Source organism: Epargyreus clarus, unplaced genomic scaffold, assembly GCF_041222505.1.
Source record: "Epargyreus clarus isolate Ecla_fem2 unplaced genomic scaffold, WU_Ecla_fem_2.2 ptg000001l, whole genome shotgun sequence".
Lineage (NCBI taxonomy): Eukaryota > Metazoa > Arthropoda > Insecta > Lepidoptera > Hesperiidae > Epargyreus > Epargyreus clarus.
Window position 1 is genome coordinate 6,441,066 of NW_027332209.1, and position 27,607 is coordinate 6,468,672.

The following is a 27,607-nucleotide window of genomic DNA, read 5'->3' on the forward strand; positions in this document are numbered from 1 at the left end:
AAGAAAATAAATGATAGAAATTCCAATTTTTGAATTAAATGCAAGTTTTCTCGAGTGCATATTATTTGCACTTACATTTCTATTACAGTTCTATTAGAAGCCGATTACATACGTTGCCTTTTCCGAGGGCTAAGATCACCTTATAAGTCAGTTAGCTGGCAACCTTAAGAACTTAAGACAGTTCTTAAGTACAATCATAGATTAGTAAAGATTACTTACTCCTAACTAGAAAATGTACCCAGTTTCGAGAATTGAAATAGTTGCGTAAAATAGTTTTGCCACGTCTCTGTGCTAAAATGTCCCTAAAATATTTAAAATAATTATTTATTTATTATGTAAATTACGCAGTATTAGTTATTTATTCGTAAATTTTCTCTAAAATGTTTTTATTTGTCAAGAATTAAAAAAAAGAACTTACTAATAAGCCGTTTGTGGCTTCATTCAATTTCAAGGCGGCGAAGTATCTTTACTAATCTATGAGTACAATACGCTAGAAATAGTTATGTCTGTGGTATCCCCTAGGTCGAACTACACTTCTACAGTCTTTCAACGTCATTGTAATCCTAAAGGCATGATATAAAATAAACTACACGTAACAAAGAACACTAAATAGAGTACATTTCATAAATGTTTCAATACTGTCATGATTTGTTCAACGATTACTTGATTTTTCTATAAAAATTGCATTATTTTTCGGTGGAAGTGGGTAGTTTTTGTAGTACGTCCTTTAAGTATTCTATGGCACCGTCTAATATTTGTACTTCACATTCTTTGAGCAGTTGTATATTTTTTCTGAAACATAAAAAGGAATAATAGTTGAAATAATTGATATTTAAAAATGTAAGGATATTTTTCGGAGAAAAATTTAGTTAAATACCCTATTTTTGTACGAAAGTTTCGTTCGTATTAATTTAGTACTATCGTAAGAAAAAGTAGACAGACATATACAAGTAGACAGGCATATTAAACGGTATTTTTATGTATGTATATTTTTGATATAGTGTAAATAAGGATACGAAATTATAAACGCCATTTTTTTGCCAAGTTATAGACAGGTAGAGCAAAGTATATGTACCTGAGTTATGACGTCACTATCATTTATGCAACAACCATACATAGTACAGAAGTCTAACCTTACTGGATCACAGATATAAATAAGCCTTCTGCTCTTGAAACTAAAACAACACCGCATTGCGCTCATGTATGTAGTTCCAAAATAACTTTGGCAGTGAAACTATAAGTATTTTGTTTCTTTCAAAATTATTCATCGTCAACCCATTACCGTTCCACTGCTGGGCACGGGTTTCCTGTCAGAATGAGAAGGGTTAGGCCCTATTCTACCGCGCTGGCCAAGGGCGAATTGGTATACATCACATACCTTTCAAAACTTTTTTTTAAAGATTTCTGTAGTATGCCTGGTTTCCTCACGATGTTTTCCTTCACCGTTTAAGAAACTGATAATTAATTGCTAATACGCACCTTACTTTGAAAAATCAGAGGACCTGCTAGGAGTGCCTGGGATTCGAACCTCGGACCTCCCCATCAAGAGACCGACTTTCTTACCCATTAAGCTATCACTGATTTTTTTTTCAAAATTCAAGTATTACCTATGTGTAGAATCAGGTATGTCTTCGCCATCTTTTTTATAAGACGCCTTGATGAGCCCGCATCGAGTCAAGAGGTACGTATAGGCTCGCTTGTCAATATCTGCTCCAACCGCTTCGGAACTGGTGGGGTCTGATGACACCAGATCACCGGGTAATCCTTGGCTCGACCACTTTGTTAGTTCCACTGCAATAATAAGAAATTATTGATATTTCTATAGGACGTATTGATATAATTCATAAAATACAACGTGAATAACTTTGTTCACATATGTAGTTATTGATATCTTAAGGTGTTGGGAGGTAATAGATAGACACATGAAATTTTTACAGAGAATGCATAACGGTGGTCGCTATGACAACAAATACTAATTTACAAAATGAAATCGATTGTTGTTCGGCTAGGGAAAATGATTTAAAAAATCTAATGACGCAGTTTTAATTTTTATCAAGATCGACTTCGTTACTCCTTTCAGCATTTTTCGTGAAACTATGAGATATAAGTTTCGGATTTGGCCCTTAAGGCGGATTTGAAAATGTATGCCCTATGTATGCGCAAGACATAGTTTATAATTGACATCCGCTCATGGACATTTGTCAACAACCCTAGATAAGATTAGTTTCCCACCTGAGGTCGGCCACAGATGCACCGCTACCCAAGGACTAAGCTGGAACGTCTGGGAAAAGTATGTTTTCCTTACCACACCCTTCAAACCAGAAAACAGCGGCGTGTAACACTGTTGTTATTAGACAGAAATAAATCCTTGTAACGAGTCAATCTGCAACTATTGGCTAAAGTAAAACTAACCCTGATTCATATTAAATATGCGTATAAAGGCGAGCAGTTCGGGGCCTATCGGCGACGGCGGCCGGTAGAGGTTGAAGTGTGTGATGCCGGCCAGCCCCAGCTTGGTGAGCAATGTCAAGCGCGTCTCTCGCTGAGGGTCGCTGGAGCTCACCCCCAGGGCCAGGCTGAGGCTGTCGTGCTGGTTGTTTGGGTATACGAACCTGAAATTGAAAACAACATTGTTATTCTTTGATGTAATGTTTCCTGTAGGTACCGCTAACGCTAATAACGCTTCCTACACTCACAGCCCCACACTAGGATTACCTGTATCGTGGGTGCCAATACACAAATACCCAGACCCAGAAACAGAAACCTAAATTCATTTAGATTTCTGTCTACCCGGGGTTCGAACCCGGAAGCCACTGCGCGTCAGACTGGTATAGTGACCGCTCTGCCACGCGGGTCTGTATACCTTCTAAAATTTAGGAGTAATAACGTTTGAGTAATAACCCTTGACCTTGCAGAGGGACATAACATACTGGTATTTAAGCCAAAGCATATATGCGTTTTGATTTCAAATCGAGTACATATCTGGTACAAACAATCTTATACTTGTACATATATACGACAGATTGACAGATTTCGAACCCCCAGTATAGTACACAACATACATATAATATTAATGCAAGCTTCAAGTGTCTGTATATATTTGCAAGAATACGTAATAATAGTAGGTAATTTCTATCATTTTTAGATTTTTTGTCTGTTTGTGTGTTTGACCAGTGTTTTATTGCCATTCCTAACATTTACGTTGCTATTCTATCCATATAATACAAATAATGTAATGTAATACTTTGGAATGCGTCACATTCCAGCGAGGTGAGATGTATTTTATAAGCAAAAAGCGTAACAATTTGTTACATCATACCGTACACATAAGATTGTATCATCAACAAAGCGTTGAAAATAAAACAATGTTACATCAGTATTCTACACACCTATACACTACATATTATTTAAAATAATTTAACATTTTTAGAAATATTTGTCTCACAAAGATATTTTTTTGCATGCAGTCCACCTGATGGTAAGTGGCTACTGCCGCTCATGGACGTCTGTAGTCAAGATAGGATAGGATTAGATATTCCTACCTGAGGTCGGCCGCTACCCCTGAGGACTAAGCTGAAACTCCTCGGAATAGTATGTCTCCCTTACCACACCCTTCAAACCAGAACACAGCAACGCTTAACGTTGCTGTTATGAGGCAGAAACAGGTGTTGCGGTGGTGCCACCGGAGTCGAACCACAAAAAGGTTCTACCACCTTCAGAATAAGATGTTTTAGATCTTACAATTTTATAAGTGTTCTCTAAGTAAAAAACTAGTATTTTTCAAGGAACTACAAACAAAAGAGTCATAGAAGAAGTTATAGAAGAATTTCAACATCAATAATGTCTTATGCATAATAAAGGTAACTAAAGAATATAATTCAGGATTTATAAAATATAGAGCCCCCTCGAAAACTAAAAAGATGTACTTATTTCCATCCATAACCTTTCAAAGGGACAGCATTTTTTTAGAAATAGGGGAATTATTTTTTTACTCTCGACTTATTTCATATATGGCAAACTTATGAGTCTCATTGGTTTGCGATTTATTTTGCAATCAAATCCTTAAAAAAACTCCATGCCTAAGTTTGGCAGGCTTATATGTGTAGGTACATATAAGAACTCTATTTTTTACTAAAACATACCCATTATGTAAGAACAGATCGCTGTTAGAGCGAACTCCATAGAATATGAAGATTTGCTCGCCCTGCTTGAAGTCGCGCAGAGCGTAACACTCGCCTCTATCTAGATCTGCGTTATAGTCTGTTGTGATCTGAAAATGAAAATATTATAATATTAAAATCAATTTATGTGACACGTACACGTCTGAGGATTCTTTGAAAACAAGTGTACGCACTTAAGAAGTTATACTTCTTTGGCGTATTAAATGATAAAGTGAGTGTATCAATGTATATAAATAAATTACTAACAAAAAAAGATTGCAAAAAGATTGGTATGTACATAACGTGTTATATCTAAACATATCATACCAAAAAAAGCTTTGTAGCTTATTCTGCACGATTTGCTTGCCGTATGTGTCATCGATTTTAGATGTCGGTGTTGTAAAAAAATATTGTCTTCATTTTACCAAACGTCAAAATATGTAAACTTCTAAAAAATCTTAAAGTGTGACAAGTTAACTAATCCGCATTTAGCCATCAAGGTAGGCTATATCTAGCCAGAACTACTCTCATTCTGAGAAAGAACCGTGTCGTTATATCATAATCGTATCTAATATAGAAAAAATAACAAATTGCGACTACATATTTTTAAAAACTTTCTAAGAACCCAAAAATACCTTGCCATGTTCATGATTGCACATATCCCATAGAGGTATGAAGGCTGTAGTGTTAGTGTTGGACAGTTGTATGTTGTTCTGTCTCGTCATCACAGTCGACACTGCCCATCTGAAAAGGTAAAAATAACATATAATAGAGCGCGGTGAAACACAATAGCTACATTACTATGATGTAAACTATGTTACTAGGATGTAAACTAAATCAAAATCAAAGCATTTTTTTTATTCAAAATAGGTTCTTTACAGAGCACTTTTTTGTATGTCAATACAACTACCACCACTTCACAAGGCGTTTCGTTATGGAGAAGCGGCGAAAGAAACTCCATAACACACATTTCAGACCACACCGTTTTGTCAGTCAAATAATCTCATTGTTTATAATAGGTACACTTTTTACATAGCGTTTAACGACATGTTTTTGTACTTTTTTTCTGTGAGATTCAAAATGTGGTCGGGTATACTACAAAATGATAACTTTTTTAATAACAAAAATCCGACGGCATGAAAATCTACGTCACTAATAACATTTAGACGAATCCGACGACATTTCATTTGTTAAAATTCATCATGCATTTAGGCTATAGGGCGTGCTAAAGAATGAGACATACATGCATATGTTCGAAAACATTACCCTCCGCAGTTGGGTAAAACCCCATATTATTTTATTTTCCAACTGTGAGATATAGACATAATTCTTACTTGATTTAAGAATGGAAAACTATTTATGCACATTATTTTATAAACACATACCATTCCGAGGTGTTCCAGCTTAGTCCTGAGGGGTAGAGGCGCATCTGTGGCCGACCTCAGGTAGGAATATCTAATCCTATCTAGGGTTGATTACAGATGTCCATGGGCGGCAGTAGCCACTTACTATTAGGTGGATTGCATGCTCGTCTGCTACTCCCATATTATAAAAAATACCACACGAAGAAACACGGGTACCTCCATATGATATAGCAATTAATTTAAAATTAATCAGTTATTTCCGAAACGTGCCGGTTATGTATCAAAGTTTATTTCTTGACATGACATGACAGTAATATGATACTTTAATTAACTTGATGACTAATGAGTGAAATTGGCCACAAATATTTTCAAGCACGGTTACTTTCAAACACGAAAACTCAGTAATTAAATGGATTATGTAAACGGGTTACGTATATTAATGTAACACAAAAATATCATGAAATCAGCTATGTTATAAGCCGGATATACACAGGAAAGAAATAAAAAAATCAAGAAACAAAAATGTAGAGTCCATTATTACTATGATTATTATCTTTCTATAAATTACAAATATACTTAAATAAAAATATTAAACTTCTAAGATAAAGTTTATTAACGTGGCACGTTTAAGAGTTGAACGGTAGAAACCGTTACGTAAGGAATAATGAGTATGTGTTATAGGTAGGTATTCTCTATCTCATGTGAGTAAAAATGTTTCATTATTGAAAATTTTGCTATAAATACTGAGAAACTAAGTTTTTGGCATGACCCCCGGACCGCAAAAGTATAATATCCTTATTGAAAATAAAAAACAAAAACAATTAACGCCAAGTAGCTTATCGACGAGTCCTACGTAAACTGGTGCAAGTGCGTTTTCACAACTTTACAGTAGAGCGATTTGAATGTTCTAATGCGTGTAACTTTAACATTATTCACGTATAATGCAGTTTTTTTTTCAAAAGGATTCAATTGTACCATTTTAAAATTGTAACTATATACGTTGAATAATGTTAAAGTTACACGCATTAGAACATTCAAATCGCTCTACTGTAAAGTTGTGAAAACGCACTTGCACCAGTTTATGTAGGACCCGTCGTTATGTAAATATTGCAACAAAAACACAAATAAAAATGTACCTAAATATATTACGCAACAACACATTTATGGCAGTAGCAATAATGATACTACTATGTATCAGTTATAGTAGTAGTCTTCACTAGTAGTTAGTGGTAGGTATCTTATACTAATTTTACAGCCTAAACTACTTTTAGATGGTATCAACAAATCTACACTAGGTCCATGTAACTAGAGTTACGCAAGCCATTCAAAAAATTCAAACAATACAATCATCCATTGTACAGAAGCACGATAGTACAATACGTGTACTTTTACTTTTCTCATCTCAAACGTGTATTTTCACTCTTTGTAATGCGTAATTGAGCTTCAAAGATCACAAAGTATCACTTTAATTAAACATTTTGGAGTGCGCGCTTACTACAGCTTGCGTTCGTAATTAAGTTCTTACTAATGGTTAATATTGTATTTTCATATGAAATACCACACAATACATTTAAGCAAAATCGAATGTTTTTTTTCTAGTTACTTATTCTGTACAATACCGAGTAGGGCCTATCTGTCAAATTACATATGTTTAATTCTTGGCGAAAACCAACCGAAACCAACTTCTCATAAATGTCTAGAATAGCAAGTGCCCTAAGCTTCGGATTACGATATTAAAGAAAATACTATGCGTACACATTTAAAAGGCTGTGCGCTAAATATTAATTATATACTTAAATATTACTAATTCTTATATTGTGCATTTGACACACGAGGATATGTAGGTACATAAAGACCCAAATTCAGAAAGTATATTACAAAAATCCTTACAATCTAAACCTTAAGTTACCACGGAACCACGTAGGTCCAACATCCGTCGGTATTTAATTGAAAAAAAAATGTAGCTTTCTTAACTATACGCGCCATTGTGCAATATCACAGAGAATCGTACGAAAACAGAGTGCTACATATTTTTTACTCAGTACAACGGCATTGGAGTTTAATTGGGCGTAACCGATGTCATAAAATCCTATCTACATATTTATGAGTTGTGGTCACTATTGGCAATGCGTTGTGGAAATGGGCCTTATCGGAAACTAGCTGTTTGCCAATTGAACTTTCGAAGACTATCTAACGTAAATACACCTATTTACACCTTGATACTAGCTCCTTTGATAGGTATGACAGGAGCTAAATTTTAGGGCGACGTGGTCCAAAGATCTATTAGATAATATAGGTAATAAAATATGAAATAAATAGTATATCTTACCTTACGTAATCTTGTCTTACAATCTAACCAATATTTTGCCTATTAAAGATCGACGTTTGACAACTTCTACATACCACATAGAGATATTGTCATTTTCTGACCTTTACTAAAAGAAAACTAGGTAGATTAATAATTAATAACGGGCCTAAATAACAGGCTATCTACACAATGCTAAAATTCAATTGCAAATAACTCCTAATAAGGTTTTATTTATAAAAATGCAACTTAAGGAATTCCGTATACTTATTACCCAAAGTAGATGCTGATAAAAGTTACATAAAGATATAAGTAGGTACATCATAATAAATTATCATAAACTAAATTGAAATGCGGTTTCCAACCAAAATTGACTCGTGTCTCGATTGTATAGGAAACATCACAACAATAACTTTCTAATCACGAGTAATCCGATGAAGTAAGTGCAAATATTATACTCGGTTTGCACGCGGTCGTTTCGCAATAGTAATTATTGGGAAAATATTGCTTTGGGTGAAAGATTTGAAATCAAATAAGTGGATACGGTATTTTTTATAATTTGCCGGCTAGTTCCCTCTCAATTCTCCCATGGTTATTAGCATTTCTTATTCTTAACGCTATTTATAAAATTGAATTCAATCTTATTTAAAAATTTGCAATTTATTTTACTATGTAAAATTAAGAAAATTAGTTGAGCCGTGAAAGAGGAACAAATAAACCAATATACAAACAAACTGATGTTTGCATTAATAACGATTATTAACAAATGAATTCAGCTAGGATAGAGCGTTGAATTAAAGATAAAGACAATCTGAAATGTCTGAATAGACACACATAATGTAAACAAATGATATAACGGGAATATGTTTAGAGACATAAATATTTCTTTTAACTTTTAAAGACAAAAATAAAACAAACAATAGAAGGAATATTAAGAGAAAACATAACGAGATGAGACGGTGACGAGATGGTACTAGTGAAGCTCATGCCAAAAAATCTAAACAGTCTAATTTATGGATACCTATTAGAGAACGAACAAGAAAAATGTTCTTTTACTTAACCCTCTGTAATTACTAGCATCGCAACATGTCGTAGCATGATGGTTGCAGTGTGTTGCAAACAAAACAAACAAATGCAACAACTCATCTGATGTTCTATTTTGATGTCGCGCTTGCCATCGTTTGCAGTAACGAGCTTTTTGCTGAACGTGCAGCGATCTCCCTGAACGAATGCTACTATTATGTTGGCTGTTCAGAAAGTAAGAGCGTCTCGTGAGAAACCGACGTGATGGAAACAATGACCCGAGGAGCGTTTGATGGTTTGATGGCGTATCAGGGTTGCCTAGTCCGCTAAATTGTCGTAACTTATTTTATGGTAATTGAATTGATCACGATTACAACACACTTAAATTAAATAGTATCACGGACTGGGATTGTAATATCAATTGCAATAGAAAGGAAGACTTTAAAAGAAACGGTAACTTCAATAGTTACTTTCACTTCAATAATAAGACTAATTTTAATAATAAGGCTAACCTGAAGAGTAAGTCCGACTTCAACAGTCTTCGATGGTACAATCAAGTTGAATATTACATCAGACTTTAATAATAAGCGTCGTAAATCTTTAGCAGATAAATAGAAGACAGAAGAAGAAGAGGTCTTTCTTATAAGAAAAGATGAAATAGCAATAATCCAATATTATGCTAATAAATACAGAACCTTCTGTACCTACCTAGGTACTGCTCTACAAACTCCAGATGAATGGAAAGTCCTATGACATAAGCAAAATAAAATTAAACACAAAAAGTGTAACACAAAATAAACTGGTTTATATCACCTACATAATTTGTACGACTCGCCTTTTATGTTCGGGTACAGTAGGTCAAGATGACTTAACTGAATTATTGGACTTGTCGACCCTACCTGAACGAGATCGAGTCTAGAAACAACCATGGTATTACCTCGATGACATAGAAAATGTACAGCGGAATGAGATAATATTGAATCACCAGTGAAATCAATGCATAGTCTTGTGGTAAATTATATTATTGTTTTTATTATAACGGGAGTAATCAAAAGCTAATGTAAAAAGCTAAAAAATGCTATTTTCTGAATATTGTCTCCAAAGTTCCCACATTGTTGATAGTATTATTTATTAAATTACATCAAAGATTTTTTAGTAACGTTTTATGAATTTCTATTTCTACTCGTATTTTCTAATTTCTATTTATTCACATTGCAATAAGTTTCCATATCATTGGTAGTATTTTTATTGAATTACACACATAAAAAAAAAATATAACGTTTTATGAAATTCGGATTTCACTAACAAAGTCAGTAACTAGTATGTTGTCAAAAATTAAACTAAATTTCTAGAAACGTTTAAAAGAATTTACGAAAAAATTAAACAGTGACGTAAATAAGCTAATAAGTATTATATAATGACGTAATGATATGTCACAACTCACAATCAAGATATGTACATAAAACATGCGCGTAATTTAAAATTTACATTCATATTTTGTTTAATTTACGATATCTCATAAATATAAAAATATGTTGCATAATCCTCTTTTTACTACACACAACCTCACTTAATTTTATGTAAATAATAAATGTCTCACAAAAAAGAAAGTAATAATAATAATGGTCTCACAAAAAAGAAAGTAAAGCCGCGTATAACCAGTAGTGTCATACAACAAACGCATAACGTTATATTATGGTACTTATTATTGGCAATGATTATGATAACACACAAAATCAATAACATAGTTATATAATCACATCCGTTCGTACAGTACAGTCGCCAAACGTGCAAATTCACGCTTGGCGTTATATATTTTTAGGGTTCCGTAACCTGAGGATAAAAACAGAACACTATTACTAAGCCTCCGCCGTCTGTCCGTCTATCACAGGGCTCTATCTCTTGATCTGTAATAGACAGATACATTAAATTGAAATTTACATAGTATGTATAACGGTGGCCGCTATAACAACAAATACTGAAAATAATAAAAACTCGAAAATAAATGGGGTTTGCCATAAAATAATCCGTTATTTGTCGGCGGTTTTCGCTTTATATATTATATAGTGGACCGTATATTTTTTATAATGGATTCATTGCTATGGCTGCTATGATAACAAATACCAAAAATAATAAAGAAATTTGTGTAGAACGGAACCCTCCGTGTGCGTTTTCGACTCTCACTTCGCCAATTATTTGTTTGTGATGATTGCGTAAGGAACTTCGCGTACGACCGCTAGAAAACGGACGGAGAGAAATACCAACGAGCAAGTGGGCGTGAAAATTGAAATTGTCTTCGATACGCCGACAACACGGAAGAGTTGCGTTCAATGAAAAAACATTTGTCAAACTCGTACGCTGCGCAGGGAAATCGCGTTGCGTTTGCGTTCTGCTAAGCGAATAAAGTTGTTTATGTTAAACGCGCTTCCACAAGTGGTTTCGCCTGTTTCAACGGACGTATAAACAGACAGACAAACAAGGAAACACTGGCCAACAGGCAAAAAATTAAATTGTTTATATTTTAGGCATAGATTAGTAAAGATTACTCACTCCTAACAAGAAAATATACCCAGTTTTGAGAATTGAAATAGTTGCGTAAAAAGTTTTGCCGTGTCTCCGTGCTAAAATGTCCCTAAAATATTTGAAATGATTATTTATGTATTATGTGAATTACGCAGTATTAGTTATTTATTCGTAAATTTTCTCTAAAAATGTTTTTATTTGTCAAGAATTAAAAAAAAGAACTTACTAATAAGCCGTTTGTGACTTCAGTCAATTTCAAGGCGGCGAAGTATCTTTACTAATCTATGATTTTAGGTTGGAAAAAAGCTTAGCAAATGAATGTTACATTATAACATAGCTATAACTTGGTGTTATTGGTAGCTTTACATAGGTGTTACAAAGTTTGGCTGTCATTATGACCTAGTTAAATGTTGCTCAATATGCTAAATACGTAGTGGAAGTTCGATAATTAGACTGGTTTAATTTTACTAAGCTGTTAAATGATTTCTCGATGTTGCCGCATACTAGCACTAGAAAATACTGGATATGTTATAAAGATCTTCATATTAATTTTGCATTTTTTACGCAAGAAACTTTGAAATTTTCTGAGTTTAAATAGTTTCTTATATATAATGAATGAAAATACAGTCTATATCAATAGTAGCCTCCAAGATAAGCCTAACTGTGGGAAACGGATAAATTTTCAAAAATAAAAAACGTATGACATCTCCTGTTTCCGAAGTCAGTTATCGATCGTAATCTATCGATATGTTTACACATGAGTATTCAATTAACCAGCTAAGTTGCTACGCTTGTTCACACGACGCTATTGTCAGTAATAACTAATATATCAGTCATTGATTTATTTGTATAAACAATGATAATTCACGTACGTCGGAAACATTCCGGCTGGGAGGCGGCGCGACGCGTCTCTGCATTCCGTTTCACATAATAGTATGATCAGTGATCGGACAATCTCACACATGGAAATCTTGATGGTACTTCCAATTATAACACGCTACATTCCTTCTTATAGATTTTCGATGTTAGTACTATTGTTACTAGAGTTATTAAAATCTCTAATGAATTTTATACTAAAACCTTCCTTGCAAGATATGATTTGGTTTGATAACATCACACCAATTGGATCAGTAATTTCTGAGAAAATCGCCGACATACAAGCATACACACAAACCTACATACAAAACGGTCGAATGCAGAACCTCCTTTTTGAAGCCGGTTGAAAACAATAAACATGACTATTCAAAATATGGCTTAAGTAATTTTCGCATTTAGACGATACCAAAAAGACCTCATAAATTAAAATCCGCCAAGCTGGGGCAATTGGACTGCAGGACGGTTTGGGTTCGACTCCGGCTCGAAGCACCACCGTCACATTTCCGCCTTATAACAACAGTCTTAAGTGCTGCTGTGTTCTGGTTTGATGCGAGAGAGACACATCCGAGGCATTCTAACTTAGTGCTCAGGCGTAGCATCATATCTGTAGTCTACTTGGCCATTCAGACTCTATTCTTAACCTACCTAATCTAAACCTCGGGTTATATACAGATTTCCATGCATTAGAATTTCGTTTACTTATTCTATATTATAAAAAAATTCAGTTACTTCACCACCATGGGGTTCCCCATTTTTTTTTATTTCATGTCGCATTCCTATTGCAAAAGCTCTTCTTGTAGTAGAAATCAATTAAATCTTTTCTAACATCCTAAAGAAAACGAAATACCTTACAAATGTTTCCAGCTGCGTCAACTTTAATAAACTTAATTCGTGTTACCTACATTTATGTGCAACTATCCATTTACGGTAAAGCTTCTATGTTTTATGTAAAAGGTATTATTTTTAAGTATGCTTTAAGTTCAGCAAAGTCTCCCCGTATGGAGCCAGTCTGCGACTCGGACGCGCCGAGGAGTGCCGCGCGAACGCCATCACTTTCACGATATCAAATAAAAAAGGGGGAAATTCTAACGAGAAATCTTGAATTTTTCTCCATTCGTTCACTAGTAATAATTGCCGTCGCCTACTATCAACACCGCGATACGGACTGTTTACAAATAAACGACTAGGATGTGGGAATAAAAATCCACTGATTGTTCGGCTTAAGTCAAGTTTCGTTGCAACAAACCAGTGCATGTGCGGTTTTTAACGAAATTTTCTTTTGTAATTTTTCGTTTCTTCTTTCTATTCTTTTTTCTACACTTCGAAATAAACACAAATCACGGTTAACTTTTTTTACGTCAAAGATTTAGTGTTTGAAGTTTAAGTGTATCATCTGTGGACGTGTGCGGTTTGGGTTCAAATTGTTGGTATAATATGGGTATTTGGAGAGCCATGCCGTTGCTGAGCACGTTAGCTGCCCTGGTGATCATCGTACATTCTGCGGAGGAGGACTTCGAGCCCGCCTACCGGGACCTCCGGCCGAGACGTTTGGAAACCGTCACTCCAAATTACGAACAGGTGACTATTTAAAAGTGCTATATATTGAAAAATATTAACATAGATATTTCTCTAATCAAACAAGTCTCGTTTTTTTTAAAGTTTATTATGAATTCAATTTTTCAAAGTAAAGTTTAATAAGTATATTTCGTTTTTTATTGTCGTCGCGGAAATAGTTGACTCAATTATAACTAAGCTTTTACGATGTGGTATAGAAAATCATAGGGAATTAAATATGCTACTGATTTATAGCTAATACGTTATTAACATTGATAACCATATTTAAATGGGACCAACTTCCAGCTCGTCTCTATACAATAAAAAAAGAATTATTAAAATCGGTCTACTAACGGCGGAGTAATTCGTGTACATACATAAAAAAAAAGAAAATAAAAGATACCGGCCGAATTGATAACCACCTCCTTTTTGAAGTCGGTTAAAAATGCAAAATTAAGAACAGGAAAGTAAAACTTACACACGAAGGATTACATGCGTAACACCTACATGCGTAAATTATATACCAAATCGCAATGCATTATATTTTTTTTATTTTGTGATTTTCCATACATCTCACACGTACCTACAAAACTAACTAAAATAGTAACTCGATACATAATAGGTAGGTATTGTACGCATTATTTTAAAAGGAACGAAATGAAATTCTATAAAACTCGTTGGTGAAAAAAAATAACAGAATTATTAATGAAGCTCGCAGAACCAATGGAAGTGATTAATTGCGATCAAAGTTTTTTGGCATTACCGTAGTAATATCGCGGTCGTTCAAACCTGAATGATACTGATTACGTGAAAGCGAGAACGTAATTCGAATAAACGACTTATATCACCCGTGTCGATTAACCGGCTTTCAATCAAATTGGGTTCACAATTATGACAGTACCCTTAGTATGAGTTTTTACGTTTTTACAAAAATGACTATTTTTGTCTTTGTTTACGTATTTCCCATACATTTCCAATCAGTTCTGATGCAGTCCGCTAGGGGCGCTGATCGGAAATGTATCGGAAATACGTAAACAAATACATACATACAATAGTCATTTTTGTAAAAACGTAAAAATTCATACTAAGGGTACAGTACAGTGCTGACATGGCGATCATGGTTCATTGATACATGTGAATGTGATTAATTGGCCAAGTACAAATCGATCTCGCACACGGCGGGTTCCGCATCACCAAAATTTTCATGTTTTTTATTTTTATTTTTAGTAATCGTTATTATTGCGTCCATTAAAATAATGCATTATGAAAATTTTACCTATACGGTTACATAGATAAAGCAAAAAACGCCAAAAAAATAGCGGATTTTTGTATGGCGACATGATCAAGATTTTTTTTACTTTTAGCATTTGTTGTTATAGCGACCACCGTTATACGTGTCTTTTAAAAATTCAAGTATCTATTACGATTCCAAAAATAGTCCTGTGACAGAAGGACAGACAGCGGAGGCTTAGTAATAGGGTTCCGTTCTTTACACTTTGGGTACGGAACCCTAATACGCGACTGTCAATTAACTGGCTTTCAATTAAATTGGGTTCACAATTATGTCAGTACAAAGCTGACTTGGGGTTCACGGTTCATTGATGCATATGACTCTAAAAGGAAAACGTATATTGAATCGGTTGAGTAACCATCGTCGTCGTAAATTACCGTTAATTATTATCCCACTGCTGGGCACGGGTCCCTTCTCAGAGTGGAAGGGGTGTAGGCGTGTAATATGTGTTTCCATCACGCTGGCCAAGTGCAGATTGATAGACTTCATATGGAGTTTGAAAACTTGTATTTTTGTATGCGTTAAATTTATTAAGGTTTTTTGTACTGAACACTATTTTGCCATTAATATGTTTCCTTTTTGATGAATTAAAACAGGTATATTTTTGGTGATATTTATAAAAAAAACATATCTGTGCTTTAAGACTAACTTGTTCTGTCTTCGGGGCCTCTACTTAACTTACTATTACTTAACATTTTCCTTTTCGATACCATTCATAAAAATATGCAAACACATTCTCGTACCATGCCTTTTTTACGTCGAGTTGCATAACAAAATGCAAATGCCTATATGCCGATGTATACATAATATATTATATTACGCTGGCATATTGTATAATTTAATGAGCTTACAGACCTTTAGTCACTGAGTGAAATCGCTTCCTAATGTCCCTTTACGTCAAGTTCAATAACTATTTAGAAAGGACCGAGGCTTAATAGGAAACGGATATTGAACCAGGTCTAGATGGACTAGAAACTGGTCTGCCTAGATCGTAGCCGTATAAGTAGAGCGTGCTGTATACTAAACATTAATTAGGCACACTGATGGGTGAAATGACATAAAACTCGATTAGGGACACGATTGGCTAAGCTAATTGCAAATAAGTTTAGTTATGGAGCGAATGAAGTATGGCTCTACATTTCTGACATTCAATTTTCTATGGATTTACATTTTGTATCGACCCCTTTGATGCGAACATATTTCCGAGACAGCTGGCATGTGTATATCTAAAGCGCTATATAACTAAACCAAAACTATGTACTTTTCATAATCAATTGACGTTGCGTAGCGTGGTAGAGTATTCTCTACCAAATCGCTGCAGATTACAAAAATAGAGCTTAAGAACAAAAAAAACTTATTTTCCATTCAACGCTATTTCAAGCAAGAACATTACATCTTAAATGGTGTTTAACTATCCGCTAAACTGTGAGTCTTTTAACTTTTCAACTTTTTACTTATGAAGTGCACTCGAACAAACAACTTTGGATTACAAAAAGTTAAAACTCTAATACGTGTACATCTTTAAAATGGCCTCATTTTTCTAGGATGTACGTGAAAAGTTAGAGATACGTATTTGGGAAACGAACCCCTTTAAATAAGCAGTGATAGCCTAACGGCTCGTAATGGGCCAATATAAATTGTATATTCATCAGAGTAAACGATAAGTAAAAGTCTATGTTATCTCCCTAATATTCTTTTTATATAACATCTTGATCCAACGTTATCGATGAAAATATATTATTTTAAATTTAAATGATCCTTTAATACTATTTATAGCATCAGGAGAAAGCGGCTTAAAATATTGCTTATCTTAAAATAAATATATTATGTTTTTTTTTATATTGAAATATTTTAATACATTATACATAAAATGAGGTCTTTCAATTTTCTTATCATAATGCATTTGATTTCTTAACACATGTCCTTTATTGATACTATTGATCGTATATCCCAGCGATCGTCGAGTTCTTTGGCTTCACCGACCATATAGTAGCTCTTCGTGGTCTAAGGGTGGTAGAAACCACTGTGGTTTGACTGCGGCGGCACCACCGTCACACCTATTTCTGCCTAATAACAGCAATGTTAAGCGCTGCTGTGTTCTGGGTTAAAGGGAGACATTATTTTCCGAGGCATCTAGCGTAATCCTCAGAGGTAGCGGTGTATCTGTGGCCGACCTCAGGTGGGAATCTGGTCTTGTCGGGCGGCAGTAGCTACTTAACATAAAATGAACTACAAGCTCGCCTGTTATTTCTATTTTATAGAAAAATCCTTCGGCAAGTAAGGATGTGTAAATTATTCACATTTGAACTCTTTTGTGTTCATAAATACATCACTGCGAATATATGTACTTAGTACTATGAGTATACTAGTATTTACATATTAGACTGATTAAAGTGAAATAATATGATAATAAGCTGTGCAAAACATTGTAACAGTCGCATTGTTTTATTAAAAAAAGACAAAAAAAAATATGCTTATGAGAATATCCGTCGTCTTCGTATACTCTTAAATGTTAGTTTACATAATCTGTTATTATCATGTAATAAATTAATTTATAAGATAATTAACTTTTTTATTAGCCAACTGTTTTCGCGTGAGTGTATATTAAGACTGGCGTCACTAGGGTTGCCACCCGAACAATATAATTATAGTTTTTTTTTAATAGTATTTTTTTAAAGATGTGTGTGTTATGGAGTTTCTTTCGCCGCTTCTTCTCCATAACGAAACACCTTGTGAAGTGGTGGTAGTTGTATTGACATTCAAAAAGTGCTCTGTAAAGAACCTATTTTGTATAAAAAAAAATGATTTGATTTGATTTGAGTACTATGTATTACTCATCTGTACAATTTATAACAGTGCAAAATATTATTATCATATAAAGGTGGTAATTTTAGATGTATACTGTATACCGTACCGTAGACGTATACAGTTCTATTAGGATTTGGGTTCGATCCTAGTTTAGGCAGATATATGAAAAAATAATTTAGACTTTTGCTTTGGGTTAAGTTATTTGTGTACTTGTCTTTGCACAGCATATTATTCAAGTACACATATAATAATTACAGATATCATCAAAAACGATTCAACAGAGTACTTGACCTTCATGAATTTTAAAAGTCTGTTATTTATTGTGTATTAACAACTGTTGCTGTTACTGCTGTTAATAGTATTTATATTTTATTATACATCTACAGACACATATATGGTGTTTTATACTGATATTTTAATTGTACATACAACATTCGAACAATCATCGAAATATAGGTTCACTTAATTTTAACGGAAACTTTTAACGCGCAAATACTACGTTTGAAAATAATTCCCATCAAGTCCATATCAATAAATACCACTTAAATATAAATTTAATTTCAATCCAGTATCAACGTTAGCTAAGATAATACGCCATTGGCCTTAAGTCCAGCCCGCGCGAAACCGGTTGGTCGTTTTCAACTTTCTTCTTAGTATTATGACACCTGTTTTGTAACGGCTTTCTTCGTTAACGATGAGATAACAGTCTGCTTAAACAAACTGTGAATATACGTGACGGGATAATCGGTAATCTATTGGAATCTCAATGATCGATAGACTTCCGTGGTCTTATGTTTCGTACAGTCGCTTACGTTCACGTATCGTAATAGGTAGCTTTAAAGGTAGGATTGATCACTGTCGTAGGATTAATAGTGTGTTGACTTTGCTTTACAAGATGACGTTGACTTTCCCTACCTTTTTTGCTTTACAAGTGTCTTTGAGTCTTGCGTCTGTTTGAATTATAACAGCTGTGTAGCTGCAGTTTTGTGGTCCATAAGACGCAATGGCAATTAAAATTTGACATTGCTATGAATATTATGTGGCAAGCAATGCGACAAAATAATGGGAATAAACTATAATTGGTTAAAATATTACGAACTAATTAGTAAAGTATACTTTAATATAATTGTAAATATATGATATTGTCTTGATATGCGTGATAATCAGGCGTAAAATTCAAGAAAATATTGGCATATTAATAAGGTCTTCAATACCAATATTTCAAATGATGAGCAGTGATCGAAACGTACATCACTCTTTTAGTAGATATCATAGGTGATTAAGTTTAACCCATAAAATGGTCAATCATGGTCTATCTGCGACACTAATCATCTAGTGCAATCGAATCGCACAAAAAATGGTGACTATAGCAAAACACTATTAGAGTACAATGAACTAAATAACACTATTACCACTCTTTTATATTTCACTAAATTGGATCCTAGCAGTGGGACATAAAAAAATGTCGCAGCATCATGAAACAGCCTATATATCAATGAAACAAATGCAATGATAAATCAGAAACTAAACATAAATTCCGTTACGAGCACTGGTATTTCGCGAGTACTTCAGTACGCATTTATAATGCCATTATATGTAATCGATGAGTTTTTGCGGCATACTTACATTGTTGGCTCACACGGGATTCACGGAAATCTTTAAAAAACAGACAATGCGTAGGATTTGGAGCATACGGTATTGTCGTTAGATTATGCAATAATTTTACTTTCAAACACTAAAGAAATGTGCAAAATTAGGTCTCTGCGTAAGCAGTACGGTATTATGATTTCATAATAACACGCGAACCTATTCAGGTTCGCACCTGCTTTTCAGATACTTTGTCATCTCCTACACATACTTACATAATTTTAACATGTATATTGAATATGTCTCATATGTCAAAACTTTTATCAGCAATCCAAATCCTATTTAATTTTATGTAACTGAATATCCCTTTTCTCGTTATTTTCAGCCTTGGAGAATAATGGACACGGAACCAGTTGCGATTCAAACTACGCCAACTGATTGGGATGGAAGCCACCAGGAGGAACCGCCAAAACGTCGAAGGCCAGTACGTAAACGAAAACGTAGACCGCAACCCACTCCTGACGAAGATCTTATACCACAAGAAAGGCATGTATATCATGAAGAGTATAGACCTTATCAACATGAGAAGTTTAATCAACAAGCTGGTGTAATCAGACGACGACGAAAACAGTTTGATTCGGGGCAAACGGAACGTTTAAATACATGGACAGATGAAACCGTAGATGCCAATCGACCACTAGTAAGAAAAAGAGGACATAAGCGAAAGCGTCCAGCAGTTGAAGATACTTGGAGAGAATTGAGTGAGTTTAATCTGTACAGGCCAAATGAAAACACAGAAGAAATCAATTACGAGACATACATACAACCCACCGAACCGATTAAGTATGAAGACAAACTTAATTACTATAGCGCTGGAGAAATACACTTGCAAAATGATGATACTGTTATTAAAAGTGGGTCAGACGAAAGAGAACCACCCAAAAGTCAAGAAGCGAATTTTAATGACGAACATGTTCAATACACTGAAGCTGATGACAATTCAGATACTAAAAAAGATGATAAAGAGGACAAATCGCTGTCAGAATTTTCTCTAGAAATAAACCCAATTCAAACCCCTACTGAAGACATGATAGATACGCATGAAAAATTAAGTGAAAAATCAACGAATGTTTTTAATGAGGGAGAAAGAGCCGAGGTAATTATTTATGAATTTATATATTTATTTATTTAATATACATATATTTTATACCTTTTTTGAAGTGTCAAACGACCTCGCAGTCCACCTGATCGTAATCTTACTTTTTTAATTTTGTCCTAACTGTAAAAAATCAGTTAAGTAATTCACGAATTATTTAACAGATATATCGTGTACTATTCAACTATTCTACAAAATTATTTCGAAAAAATATAATTAAATGCGTTGTGAAGATCGATCAATCATTTCAACAAAAAGCGCAGCGTTTACAAGAGTGTTCCAGGTTCATATGAGTATTTAAGTAGCTGTTACTAAACTCTCTAGATTTGCATACGGTCACTTTATATTTCATGTTTAATTTAATTGTACATGTTAATCTACTTTGGTAACTATTATCCAGTCACACATCTAACATAACATTTTTAATGAAATAAACAAGATTACAGTATCATCGTTAGTTTGGTTCTATTTTAAATATACATAAATGTTTATATTAATAAAATAAATACACACGCTAGTCGCTTTAATTTTGTAGATTAACAATGTATGTACTACTATTATCACAATATGTATTACCAAGTTATATTTTGTTGTATTAAAAAAATAAAACCTATAATTTCAGAGCAATGAACCCTTGGACCCGCAAACGTTAAAGGAAGTTTTAAAAAGATCAAACGGTAGAAGTCTTAGTGAAATTTTACAACAACACAATTTGTCCTTAGTTGATTTGCTACATGGAAAGGAAAAGGCACTTTCAATACTTAAAATGGATCATTCAGCACAAAATGATTCTTCAATCTTAGTAGGTCAAGTCAATAATAATTCAACGATAAGTAATAAGAGTACGGAAATTAAGAAAGAAAATAAAAGATTTAGGAATAGAAATGTTGAACCAAAACCTATCGAATCTGTCAGAAATACAATAACCATGAAAACTGCTAGAGATGAAAGTATGGGTAGTACACTAAAACCGGATATGAAGGAAAAGGTTATAGAACCGACAACATCAAGACCAGAATACAGGGAAATAGAAAAATCAAACGAACCAAATCAGTTAACAAGCGAAACAAATCCTACGACTATTGAAGAAAATGTTGAAATAACTACTACAAAATCCCTAATAAGGCGCCAGTTTCCGGTAGGAGTTCGTAGAAAATTAAGAATGAAACCTATGAATAATACTGTATACAAGTCACAATTAAATAGAGATTTAATAGCATTAACATCAAGAAGATATCAACTTAGTAGAAATACGTCTAGATCTAGAGAATGGAAAGATGTAATGCCCACAAGAGTGAAGCTGAATGTAAGAGAGGAATCAAATAAAATATTGGCAAATGAAGTAACAACGACATCTATTCCAGAAGAGACAACAGTTCAGGATAGTTTGCTTGATGAGAAAAAAACATCAACTCTAACTGATGCTACAGAGGTAGACGACACAAGTATGACAAATATTCAAAGTGATAGCACATCCACCGAACCAATTCAAACGATTACCACATTAGATGATGACACTACTGAAACTGAAAATGTTCCAACTACAACTCCCACGCCTACAACTACTATTTGTACTACTACTCCTACAACGACGGAAAAGCCTTTTGAAAAGCCAGTTTCAAGATCAGTAGTTAAAGCTTCTGATCTAAGGAGACAAGCTTTTAATAATAGGCTAAAACGGAAAAGGCTGAAACAGAAGACTACTACCACGGAGGCAACTCAAAATTATGCTATGAAAGATATATTTGGAATGGCTAATTTAGTGTCTGCTTCCGAATTTATAGCCAAAGTGCAACCAAGAACGACTAGTAGTGACGAAGAAGATTTTACAACTTTAGAAGACTTCATGACAACAGAATCTTCAAGTAAAGTCCAAACAAAATCTAAACCGACAAAGATTCCTAAGACTAAATATTCTACAACATATGCAACGCATCCAGCAATACTGGATACAGAAGAAACAGCTAAAATAGAAATTGAAGAAATTCTTAACGATACGCGTAGTAAGTGTAATATTTTTTACAATTTATCGTTGTAAGAAATGAAAATTTATAATAGTGATCTGATAACCTGCTTTTGGGATAGTTGATTTTTGATATACTTATTGGATTACTTACAAATGTTACGTAAATTGTTTTTAAGTAATTTATGTATTATAATTTACGTGTCTAATTTCTGTGCGCCTAATGAGAAATGTAACCCCACTTATGTTTATTTTCTAGCAAGCGCCAGGCTTTCGAAGATCTTGATGGAGAGAAATATGACTATTAATGAGCTGGTAGAACACAGGGAACGTGGATCCAGTCACATTCACTTAGCCGACATATTCCATAATGCTTCTAGAGAACCAAATCCACCTGAACCCTTTCTTTCAAAATCACTAATTGAACCTATATCGAGGGAGACTTATCCTCTACGGGCTTTATTAGACGCCAATTTACATGATCCCACGGCTAAAGCTACGACTATCGAACCAAATTCAACACAATTGCACTACTTAAATATCCCAGTAGTAATGGATTTTGGAAACAATGTAAATGAGAATGGTGAAAATATGGGAATCATGTCACTATTCAATAATTATACAAAAATAAAGAAAATGGACTCTGATAAAAATGAGTTTGAAGAACAGACGATAGAAACCAGCTCACTGCCACCAAAAGAAAACAAGAAAAAATTAACTCCTACTTCTAGAGAAAGTCGCATTTTAAAAACCGACAAAGATTTAGTTACGTGGAAAGAAATTATTGCGATCATGCATCGAGGTCAGAATAATAACACTAACGAGGTTGTGGAAACGACAACAAAAGGTAACTGAAATACTGTATAATATGGGTCTTGGTTTTAATATGGTTTCAGAAAAATCACAAATTAGGTAGTTTTTACTAGCAATAGTTATAGTAAAGTGGCTTCAATTTAAATAATGTTAAGTTTTCACTGCTATCCAAAGACATCAAGCTACTTCGAATAGAACAGGAGTACATCATGAAATATTTGTTTGTTTTTAAATCGGAACATATCATCATATGCTACTAGTATAAATTACAAATAACAGCAGTGTTAGGCGCTGCTGTGTTCCGTTTTGAAGGGTGTGGTAAGGGACACAGACTTTTCCGAAGCGTTCCAGCTTAGTCCTCAGGGCGGCGCATCTGTGGCCGACCTTAGGTAGGAATATCTAATCCTATCTGGGGTTGATTACAGCTGTTCATGGGTGGCAGTAGCCACTTACCATCAGGTGGACTGCATGCTCGTCTGCTACTCCTATATTATAAAAAAAAAGTAAAATGTGGTGTAGATATTTGTTAATAGGTGCACCTGGTTTTATTAAATATAGTACAAGTTTATAGTACAAGTTATTTATAGTACAAGTTACACTGTCTTATGACAAGGAAGACCCATTGGCACATCAATTTTACCATATACAAGTATAAGACTATTTTTTAAATTGTAAGTCGATACATTTTTCTTCTTACAGATATATCTCCATCACAGGAAATAAAGAAAATCATGTTAGATGACGATCTGGATGGTGACGATGGTTTGATAGTTCTAAATAATTTGCATCAAGGTTTTGATAGTTACGCAGCTTCCGATGAGAAAATCGAAGTCCACGCCCAAGAAAGAACTGAATTTCCTCGCGCGCAGTCAGATGCAAGATCGAACAGCGCTAAATCTGTGACTGTAGCCACGGCAAGTATTATTGGGTTGGCAATGGTATTATTTCTATTAACGTACGCTACATTTAAATGGAAACAACAGAGAAGCATGTTCAGAGACAAACAGAGTATGAGAAGAGATAGAATCCCGACACCAGTTTTTGAAAATCGCAAGAGTCATAAGAACAACAGTAGCACCCGTAGTAAGAGTCCAATGATTTCATCCTCTAACATCTACGCAATTGATACTTTAGATACACGCAATGGTAATGACTCTCCTGAATACATGTGGGACACTTTGAGAAAGCCTTTCCAATAGATAGCTTATTACAAATTTAGACTGAGAATATTCCATAGTTTCGTATTATTTAAATAAATATTTTAGTTGTACTTATAGAATAGCGTAAAGTAGTGATCTGATATGATGAAAAATATGTTTCTCATGTAAAATAATAATTGAAATCTATTGTTTTATTCCCATATCCTTTAATATTCGGATATGACATGGTGTGTGCAATAATTCACGAGTAGTTTTGTTTGTTAGCAGTAGCTGTAAACAGTTTTCTAATAATAAAAAATGTAAAGTATGTTTGTTTTTCCTTACCTATAGTTCTCAAAGGTAAATATATCTTGTAGTTTCTTCAACACTGGCATATCATTTGCAACTGAATGGATTTTAATGTAAAAGTAGGCAAATTGTCTTGCAATGTTTCTATAGAGCCTCAATGAAGCCTCAAATACTGGTGATGGCTGCAAAATTAAAACATAATATGAGTTAACATAGCTATACAGACAACAAGTGAAAAGACTTTCAATTATATTATTAATATTTTTTTTTTGTATTATAATGACAGTGTTAAGCACTGCTGTGTTTCGGATTGAAGGGTGTGGTAAAAGAAACATATTTATTGGAGTCATTCTAACTTTTTCCTCAAGGTAGTAACACATTCATGGCCAACCTCAGGTAAAAGATCAGTTTCATCTGGGGATGGGGATCATTTGGGGATGATTACAGCTGTTCATAGGCCACAGTGGCAACTTACCATCAAAAGGACTGCATGTTCGTTTGCTACTTCTAAATTAAAAAAAGGCTTAGTAGCAGACAAGCATGGACAAGACCCATGGGAGTCTGTAAACTACCCCAGACAGGATTAGGTACCTGAGGTTGGCCACAGATGCGCCGCTACCCCTGAGGACTAAGTTGGAACTCCTCGGAAATGTATGTCTCCCTTACCTCACCCTTCAAACTAGAACACAGCAGCACTTAACACTGCTGTTATGAGGCAGAAATAGGTGTGGCGGTGGTTCCACCGGAGTCGAACCACAAAGCATTCTACCACCTTCAAATGCTTATAGGAATATAACAATTGCTATGGTTCACTCACCTTAAGAGTTGCTAACTCCTCTGAATTGAAGTAGAGGACAGTTGAATATTTGCTCGGTAATATATCAATGTAGGGTTTCCAGAATGATTCTGAAATGATAAATATATAATTGATACAGTTTCAGTAAAAAAAGATGTAAAATTATTAAACTCTATTAACTTGCATTAAACATAATGTTATTCTACATATATTTCATAAGGTTCTGAATAACCATCTTCTTTAAGCCCTTAGCAAGTTAGCTCATTTAATGGGTACATTATATGGAGTATATTTAATTGTCCACTGAAGGACCACTTTTGATAAATAATAAACATTTGTAGTAAGAGACAATAAAATTGCAATTGGGTAACAATTTCTTGGGGAACAATTTCTATTCCACACAATGCTCTTTCAGAAAAATAAAAAAAGATATTTGAAAAAAAATTAGTGTTTTTTACCTGGATTATTTTTTTCTAATAATAAGAACAAAGCAAGGGTTATATTCGGCATATTTTGCATCAGAGGATCCACATCTATGAACGTCTTCAGCTCAGATTCTTGTGCGTTCTTTTCTGTCATCATAACTTTGGTGGGTACAGTTAGAATCAGGTCCCCTTCAGTGAAGCCTTTGGTTGCTTTTAAACCTAATTCATAGCCTTCAAACTCGCTTATCTCTATCCCTGTAAAATATAATTAGAAAACCATTTTAGAATTGTAATGTAAAAAATCTGTATGTACATTTCTTACAATTAGCATTGTTAAATAAAACTACACCTGTTTTTAAATTTGATATTGATTTGATTTATTTTTATTATTTGTCTAGAATTGATATTATAGTTTGGCATTTTGTAAACATCAATCAAAACATCAAATATAATTAAATTAAACAATAGTCCAAGAATAATAACAATATAAGAGTCAAATATTGTTATTATTCTTGGACTATTGTTTAATTTAATTATATTTGATGTTTAGTGATTTTTTGCCAAATTTGATTTTTTTAAGTCTCATATTTAATTTAATTATCAATGTTATATTACTAATTTTGTTTCACTGCACTAACATATTAGGTTAGCCTGTAATGTTAGATGTAAGTTTGATTAAATAAATAAATAAACAAACAAATAATAAATATATGCTCCACCAGTTCAGTTGGATATCCAACGCATCCAACGCTAATGGAATGCTAATGGAATGCTATCCAACGCATTTAAAAACTAAAAGAAATTACTTCTACCTGAAGCTGATCACAAATGTGTTGACACTCCTTAAGAATAAGATGGTGGTCTCATATATAAGTCCATCGGCACTTACATGCAGGATAACTCCACGCTAGAATTGGGTGTGGCAGTAATATCTTCCTGGTTGTCATACTGCTAAGGACATTATAATATTAACTAGGATTGGTGATAGATGACTATTACCACGCTTATTGCAGTAGTGGCTACTTACTATTAGGTGGACTACGTGTAATATGCATATAGAACGAAGACACCGCCGCACTTGAAGCAGGAAAATGTCTACCATTAAAATAAAATTAATAGCACATAATTAAGTATTCATTCACCTTCAAATTGTGCTCCATTCTCTCGTAACCAGTTAAGGTACTTTTCGATGCATGACTGTCGCTGTGTTCGTTCGTTTCTACTGATAACAGAGGATTCAATGTTGATGATTTCCTTTATCAATGAGTCAATTTGTGAATGCAGTTCCCAACTCCTAGACACGTTACCCGTAGCTTGAAAAATGCTTGTTAACTGCAGTACTTTATCCACTAGAACGGCAAGTTCTTTCCGTCTTTGTAAAGTAAATCTACTATTTTCTTTTTCAGCGTTTCGCTTTTTAGACATTTGCTTCGATTGCAGCTTACGACCCATGATTGTTAACTCGCCTGTTCACCACGAAAATGACTATAAAATATTGAGGACAATAGAAAATTA

General features: G+C 34.1%; 2 protein-coding genes across 2 annotated transcripts; one reads left to right on the forward strand and one right to left on the reverse strand.

Moving 5' to 3' along the window:
• Setd3 (SET domain containing 3) lies at positions 1-27,607 on the reverse strand. The gene is made up of 9 exons (XM_073075403.1): positions 27,235-27,607; positions 26,126-26,347; positions 25,689-25,777; positions 24,908-25,053; positions 4,796-4,904; positions 4,143-4,270; positions 2,413-2,612; positions 1,608-1,791; positions 1-792 (listed from the first exon to the last, which is right to left on the reverse strand). The coding sequence occupies exons 1-9, from the start codon at positions 27,542-27,544 to the stop codon at positions 687-689; spliced, it is 1,494 nt and encodes a 497-aa protein (XP_072931504.1). The 5' UTR covers positions 27,545-27,607; the 3' UTR covers positions 1-686.
• LOC140743799 (uncharacterized) lies at positions 13,247-24,858 on the forward strand. Its single transcript, XM_073075387.1, has 5 exons — positions 13,247-13,829; positions 19,877-20,647; positions 21,270-22,650; positions 22,870-23,457; positions 24,123-24,858. The coding sequence occupies exons 1-5, from the start codon at positions 13,686-13,688 to the stop codon at positions 24,620-24,622; spliced, it is 3,384 nt and encodes a 1,127-aa protein (XP_072931488.1). The 5' UTR covers positions 13,247-13,685; the 3' UTR covers positions 24,623-24,858.

Bases quoted from the DNA above. Each gene is read 5' to 3' on its own strand.
- Setd3 (XM_073075403.1), bottom strand. From the start codon at position 27,544: ATGGGTCGTAAGCTGCAATCGAAGCAAATGTCTAAAAAGCGAAACGCT. The intron at 25,054-25,688 runs GTGAGTGAACCA...TTAATTTTGCAG, and splicing joins AGGAGTTAGCAACTCTTAAG to CCATCACCAGTATTTGAGGC. The intron at 793-1,607 runs GTAATACTTGAA...TTTATGTTTCAG, and splicing joins ATACCTGATTCTACACATAG to AAAAAATATACAACTGCTCA.
- LOC140743799 (XM_073075387.1), top strand. From the start codon at position 13,686: ATGGGTATTTGGAGAGCCATGCCGTTGCTGAGCACGTTAGCTGCCCTG. The intron at 13,830-19,876 runs GTGACTATTTAA...CGTTATTTTCAG, and splicing joins TCACTCCAAATTACGAACAG to CCTTGGAGAATAATGGACAC. The intron at 23,458-24,122 runs GTAACTGAAATA...TTCTTCTTACAG, and splicing joins TGTGGAAACGACAACAAAAG to ATATATCTCCATCACAGGAA.